The 7,586-nt window shown below is 37.2% G+C and overlaps 1 protein-coding gene across 1 annotated transcript; it reads right to left on the reverse strand.

The window, feature by feature from the left end:
• Positions 1 to 7: 7 nt before the first annotated feature.
• On the reverse strand, positions 8 to 4,691 carry atpaf2 (ATP synthase mitochondrial F1 complex assembly factor 2). Its single transcript, XM_053639769.1, has 8 exons — positions 4,347 to 4,691; positions 4,207 to 4,251; positions 2,345 to 2,493; positions 2,157 to 2,254; positions 1,839 to 1,919; positions 1,625 to 1,737; positions 932 to 1,047; positions 8 to 753 (listed from the first exon to the last, which is right to left on the reverse strand). The coding sequence occupies exons 1-8, from the start codon at positions 4,471 to 4,473 to the stop codon at positions 616 to 618; spliced, it is 867 nt and encodes a 288-aa protein (XP_053495744.1). The 5' UTR covers positions 4,474 to 4,691; the 3' UTR covers positions 8 to 615.
• Between the last annotated feature and the right edge of the window lie 2,895 nt (positions 4,692 to 7,586).

Below are 7,586 nucleotides of genomic sequence, written 5' to 3' on the forward strand. Positions count from 1 at the left end.
TAGTTCATTCAGTCACAACAACGGCATATTTAATGTTTCACAGTAATATTATTAGAATATACAATATATGTAACTGTTAACATATAATAACCCCATTCATTTTTAATCTTGGGGAGTCAGGAATGCACCCTAGACGGGAAGCAAGTCCATCACAGGGCCGCTCGCTCACACTCACACTCACACTCACTCACACTCACACACACTCACACACACTCACACACACTCACACACACTCACACACACTCACACACACTCACACACACTCACACACACTCACACACACTCACACACACTCACACATTTATGGGGAGAACACGTGAAACGCCACACAGACACCAAGTTCAGAATTAAACTAGGTATCCTGAAGCTAGGAGGCAGGAAAAGGTACCCTAAATTCCCACCGAAAATAGTTGGAAACATTCTTACACATCATTAACATTCTCACATACTACAGAGAAATTGGTTAAAGGCTTTAGACTTTTTAAAGTAAACAGAGAAATGTCACAATTCCAGACATATCATTACACAAAATTCAGTTTCCATGATCATCCTTATATTACAGTAATAATACTATAAGCAGAGAAGATGTATTTTGTCTCATGTGCACAGGTCAGATCAGTCCCGAAGCAGTTTTTTCTTCACTGTGGAACTTTCAGATGACAGATGGACAAACAGGGCACCTGCTGCTGTGCGAGCCCGCAGCTCATACATATCATAGTCGTGAGCCCATTCGACATTTCCCCAATGCTGGATCTAAGTGTGAACACATACAGATGTTTAAGCAGTACAGACATGCTGGACAATGAAAACTGCTATTATAGTGAAATGAGAACAACTCAGAAAACTGAAAGCAGCATTACCATTATGCATCTTTTTTATTTTCTGTGTTCATTACAAGGTAGTCTGCTGAATGATATGTGGATCATTATACCTGGTATTCCTCCTCTAGTCGAGACAGCAGAACTGCATGTTCCACAGTTAAATGTCTGTCAATCAGCCCAAATGACAGAATCACTGACTTCAGTTGTGAGATCACATACTCGAGCCCTGTAGAAAGATGCATTTTTTTTTCTTTCAAAAAGCTAATTTAAAGAGCAGAACAAACTCCTGTGCACCTTATACTAGACAATATATTCTCAATGAGTACATACATGAAATGATAACGTGGAATCACCTGGAATAACCCTGTGATTGACATTGCTGTTTATTAGTTTAAAAAAAAAAAAAAAAATACACCAACATCTCTGTTTATACCTGGTTATTCATAGTAAATTGAATAGTAACAAAACATTAGGTGTAAGTGCACCTAAAAAATTATAATACATTCAAATCCAAACATTCAGTGTATTTGAAGCTTCACTCCAAGACAAATTTGATGACCAAAACTTCTGCCACTACATTACATCATAAAATACAAAGGTCATGACAACTAGAAACACGAGAACAATGCAGTTAGGTGCCTCATTAGGGTACAACCCAGATATAAGAAACTACCACATGTAAACACAGTCAGTGTACAGTCAAAAACTAAATGATGACACACAACTCCTACTTGTGTGACAAAAAGAGTTTTTAAAGTCAATTACACCAAATAAAATTTTTAGAAACATATACTTATCTATACCTGTCAGAGACCACAAATTATAAGACTCAAGGTGCTGGCGAAATGTTTCCTTGGTCTCCTCTGGAATTTGCGGGCCCATTATACTAGAGGATGACCCGATGATAACGTTGTACCTAAAAAAAAAAAAAATCCAGATTAGCAATTTTTTCTGCACATGCAGTTAGATGTTTATGTCATACAAAGACTGTCTTTTTAATAATTCAGGGACGGCTACCTTTTTTCAATCCAGTCCATAACAGGGTCCCATTCATTCTTCTGTAATTCGACAAGTCCTGGAGGGTCTTCTACTCTGTAACTAAAGGTATATCTGGGTCAGGTTACATGCAATCATATTTTTCTGATAAACCCTGACATGGTAACAGCTCAGCTCTCAATCAGTGCAACCCTCCTACACGCACTGCTCCCTGTTAAGCCCCCCCAAAAAAAATCACTTAATGTATGAACTAATTAAACTTTTTAGTTCTGGATTAAGAGATCCAAGTCCTTTCATCCATTTTAACTGAAAATGCCATAAGCCAGCCACTTAGCATACCAAATAGTGTCAGTCTCCAGAAATTTCAGTGCAGCAGAGATCATTTGGTCCTTGTTGCGCTGTGTTGGGTTATCAAGAGCTGTATTGCACAGAGTGGTCTACAAAAACAAAAATACTTGAATGGATTAAAAAAATAATCCCAGAATAATTTCACAAATCCATGTTTCATTAAATTTAAAGTATCTCACTAGATGCATGGTGTAGAACTTGAGTGTGTCCTTCTGAGCATCCCATTCAGTAGCAACAGCTATGGCCAGGGCTTCATTGGGCACAGTGAAAAGTTTTCCTCCTGGAGTTTTTAGCTTTCTCCTGTCCAGGTTTATCTCAAACAGGCCACCTGCAGCAGACAACAACCAGTATTCAGCCACAACAGTACGTTTGTACTAGATACACAACTCTTCACTACATAGTAATACAAAAGGAAGACATATATTGCATCTATTGCATACATATCAGTTAAACTGTAATAAAAAAGCTCAAGACTCAACAGAAAATAGTTAATTTCTTTTCAGTTTCTCAACTTGCAACTGCAGCATTTTCTGACAATGAGCAACTTCAGTGCCAGCTCTACCTACTTGGCCCAATCACATCATGGCATATGCTCACTAAGCACTTTTTTAAAGGAACATCTGTACACCTGGCAGCAGTGCAATGCATAACATCATGCAGATACTATCAGAATGGGGGAAAAGCATGATCTCAGTGATTTTGACCCTGGCGTGATTGTTGGTGACGGACGAGCTGGTTTTGATTTCTGATCTCCTCGGATTTTCACACACAAAGAGTCTCTATAGTTTACAAAGAATGGTGCAATAAAGAAAAAACATCCAGTGAGCAGCAGTTCTGAGGATGGAAATACCTTGTTGATGAGAGAGGTTAACAGAACGGTCAGACTAGTTTGAGCTGATGTAAAGACTTCAGTAACTCAGACATCCACTCTGTACAATTGTGGTGAGCAGAAAAGCATCTCAGAACGCACAACATGTCGAACCTTGAGGCGGATGGGCTACAACAGCAAAAGACCGCATCAGGTTTCACTTCTGTCAGCCAAGAACAAAAAGCTGAGGCTGCAGTGGGCACAGACTCACCAAAACTGGAAAAACATAGCCTGGTCTGATGAATCTTGATTTCTGCTGAAGCACACAGATGGTAGGGTCAGAATTTGGCACCAACAGCATGAATCCATGGACCCAACCTGCCTTGTGTCAACAGTCCAGGCTGGTGGAGGTGGTGTAATGGTGTGGGGAATGTTGCCTTGGCACATTTTGGGCCTGTTAATACCAATCTTTCATCTCTTGAATGCCACAACCTATGAGTATTGTTACTGACCATCTGCTTCCCTTCATGTCCACAATTTACCATCTTCTAATGACTACTTCCAGCATGATAATGCATCATGTCACAAAGCAAAACTCATCTCAAACTGATTTCATGATCTTCTGGTTCAGTGTTCTTCAGTGGTCTTCCCAGTTCCCAGTCACCGGATCTGAATCCAGTAGAACACCTTTGGGATGTGGTAGAACGACTAAATCACTGCATGAAAGTGCATCTGAAAAATTAATCATCAACATGGAGCAGAATCTCAAAGGAATGTTTCTAATATCTTGTGGAATCCATCCATGAAGAATTGAGGCTGTTTTGAGAGCAAAGTGAGGCCCTACCCAGTATTAGTATAGTGTTACTAATAAGATGCTCAGCGAGTGTATACTTAAAATTAACTTTCCTGTAAAAGTCTGTCTCTTGAGTGTGTCATCAGCAAAACAATATCAAAAGGCAAGGGTTTTGTTTTTAATATTTAATAAGACAATGCCTAATTTGCATAAACAACATATTTTTTTAATTAATTTTCAAGACAAAAAAAATCCAATATAAAAATACTTGTAAGAATATCAGCAACCCACCATACAAGGTTTTTAATTGATTGTCTTAACTATTGTTTGTTTGTTTTGTGTGTGTGTGTGTGTGTGTGTGTGTGTGTGTGTGAACGACCCTATTCATCTCTAGTGCCTTGCCTTAAAGTAAAAGCAATGCAAACTTCATGGATGCTCACCTTCACCTTGAGAGATACTGACATCCTGGTAGAATTTCCTGCGCTCTGTGGAACAATGTTTCACAATAGAATAAATAAACAGCAATCAATCGTCACACTTTACCTAACTCCACACTGAGCATAGCATCTGAAGACCTCACCTGCTGTAGCACTTCCGTAGTTTGCTCTTAGCACGTGCGCTGATGAAGTTAACGTTAACGGACGAGCAGCAAAAGGCAGAAGAGCTCCAGCGAACCGCCGGTGAAATTTACACAAACTCTGTAACATCTCCGTTTCACCAAGCTGAACGACTCCTGCAATAAATTAAATGCTAATACTGAGCATTAGCCATAAACACAACGAGCTAACACACACTATTCGGCTCTAAAGATTAGACTTTCAGTTGTAAATCACATATAAATGCTTTTAACACACGATTAGTTCCTGAATCTCACAACACGAGTTTAAAACCTCCATATTGACCTTCCCGTGATATGTGAAGCAAGAAACGTCCTTTTCAAAATAAAAGTCGTTTTTCATTGCGCTGTCGGTTACTGTGGGCTATTTTTTATATAGTATTTTAGCTCTGGGGTTCCCAAACTTTTCCAGGGCAAGGCCCCCCAAATGTCATTAACATTTGACTGAGGCCCCCCTTTTGCAAGATGTCTTTAAAACACATTAAAAATACAGACTTCTGAATATATCACCCCCCCCCCCCCCCCTTTTTTATTAATATTTACTATCTTACATCTTTACATTACAGGGAGCATGGGGCGAGGTACACCATGGACGGGATGCCAATCCACTGCATGGCACAATTGCATACACATTCACACACCCATTCATAAACTATGTACACTTTGGATATGCCAATCAGCCTACCATGCATGTCTTTGGACTGGGGGACGAAACCAGAGTACCCGGAGGAAAACCCCCACAGCACAGGGAGAACATGCAAACTCCGCACACACAGGGCCGTGTCAGGAATCGAATTCGAGGTGTGAGGCGAACGTGCTAACCACTAAGCCACCGTGTTTGTTGCTTTTTATTTCATTCACAAGAAGAAAAAAAACATTCAGTTTAAATACTAAAAATTTACATTATCATTATAATAGTTTTGGATTTTAATTTACATAAAATCTGTCGAAAAGGTCTCGTGTCAACAATAGCATATTTATCATAAATTGATTAAGTAACATTGCGCACTGTATTGAAATAACCTTAGCTACATGGTATTTTTTTAAAATTACATGCAAACTAAGTCAGCTTCAAACATACTACGAAATATTAATATATTATAAATAATCCATCCATTCACTCACTACAGGCAATTTGGAAATGCCAATCAGCCTACAGTGCATGTTTTTGAACTAGGGGAGGAAACTGGAGTACCCAGAGGAAACCCCAAAAGCACAGGAAGAACATGCAAGCTCCGCTCATGCAGCGATAAACAGCACTTAAATTCATCTGGATTCAAACAAATATTCCAAAAGTAAAGTACAGTATAGTATAGTCCACTTTTCTGTTCAGCCCAAAAATGGGTAATGAATTATTGGCTCCCTTGGTAAAGTTGAGCAAAGGTAATTTAAAATGTCTTTATGGTTCATTTCCTTAATCTCACACTGAAAATTTGAGAGACATTTAATTTAAAGGTTTTGTATATATAATTTTATTTTATAGGCTATATTATTAGTCATTGGATTTAACTTGTTGGGAACTACAGTCAATTCAGTTAATCTTAAGCTCTGATTGGAATTAGTCTGTGTAGTAAATCTCCATTTTAATTTCAGTCTCAATATATAAACAAATATTTTGTACTCTAAGGGACATTTAAAGGGATAGTTCTTAGTTGCCAAACTTACCCTAAACTGGTAATTAATAAATAAAAGAAATCAGTGTGGTCTAACAATAAACAATTTACAGTCCTCCCGCTATAACAGCATGGTTTTGTTGTTTAATTTAAAGACGGATAAATAAAACATAGTTTTGATGAGGTATAGTAGCTCTACAGGTTATAGTAACGCATGTATTGTACGCATGCACACACGGACAGTGTGTATCTACTGCCACCTACTGAATATAACATCATTAACAACAACATTACAGAGTGCACTTAATATTGCCATATTGCAATATGGTATTGCAATATGGTATATAAGTATACCATATTGTTTAGGAATTGGTTACTTGTATTTGAACCTACCTTCTGCTTCTTCAGTACTGTAGGTCAGAGCAGCTGAGAGGCATGCTGTAGATTATATATACTGTAGACAATACTGAAGCATAGTGTAGACCAGTGGTCACCAACACTCTTCCTGGAGATCTACAGACTATACTGGAGTATTGACTATACTGAAGCATACTGTAATCTATACTGAAGCATATTGTAGTCTATACTATAGCATATTGTAGTCTATACTATAGCATATTGTAATCTATACTGAAGCATATTGTAGTCTATACTGAAGCATATTGTAGTCTATACTATAGCATATTGTAATCTATACTGAAGCATATTGTAGTCTATACTGAAGCATATTGTAGTCTATACTGAAGCATATTGTAGTCTATACTATAGCATATTGTAATCTATACTGAAGCATATTGTAGTCTATACTGAAGCATATTGTAGTCTATACTATAGCATATTGTAATCTATACTGAAGCATATTGTAGTCTATACTGAAGCATACTGTAGTCTATACTGAAGCATACTGTAGTCTATACTGAAGCATATTGTAGTCTATACTATAGCATATTGTAATCTATACTGAAGCATATTGTAGTCTATACTGAAGCATATTGTAATCTATACTGAAGCATATTGTAGTCTATACTGAAGCATATTGTAGTCTATACTGAAGCATATTGTAATCTATACTGAAGCATATTGTAGTCTATACTGAAGCATATTGTAGTCTATACTGAAGCATACTTTAGACTATACTATTTCTATAGTAAAAAAAAATGAATGAAAGTCATATCATGAGAACTGTAGCATCTACATTTTCTAAATATATTACATATTGCAGTTAACAATTTAGTTTATTAATTTCATGGAAATATAAATGTATGTAACTGAGCACATAGAACAGAATTAATGATCAGTAGTGAAATATGAAAGTCAGGTCATGAGTACCTGAAGTCTTCTTCATCAATCTTTGGGAGTTTGTGTGCTTTAACAGACATTTAAAATTAACTAATTTTAATTTACTAAAATGTTATTGGGACTTTTCTGTACCATAAATATTACATAGGCTCAATCCCAACAGTTTCTGAGGGACAGCTTCATTAATTAATTCGCTGAACTTCTTCACATTTTCACAGTTTAATGAAGCGGAAAGACCAAATAGAAACTCCCTTGTTACAGTAAAACGTAATGCACTTACACATGCATATGC

Source organism: Ictalurus furcatus, chromosome 13 (genome assembly GCF_023375685.1).
Source record: "Ictalurus furcatus strain D&B chromosome 13, Billie_1.0, whole genome shotgun sequence".
Classification (NCBI taxonomy): domain Eukaryota; kingdom Metazoa; phylum Chordata; class Actinopteri; order Siluriformes; family Ictaluridae; genus Ictalurus; species Ictalurus furcatus.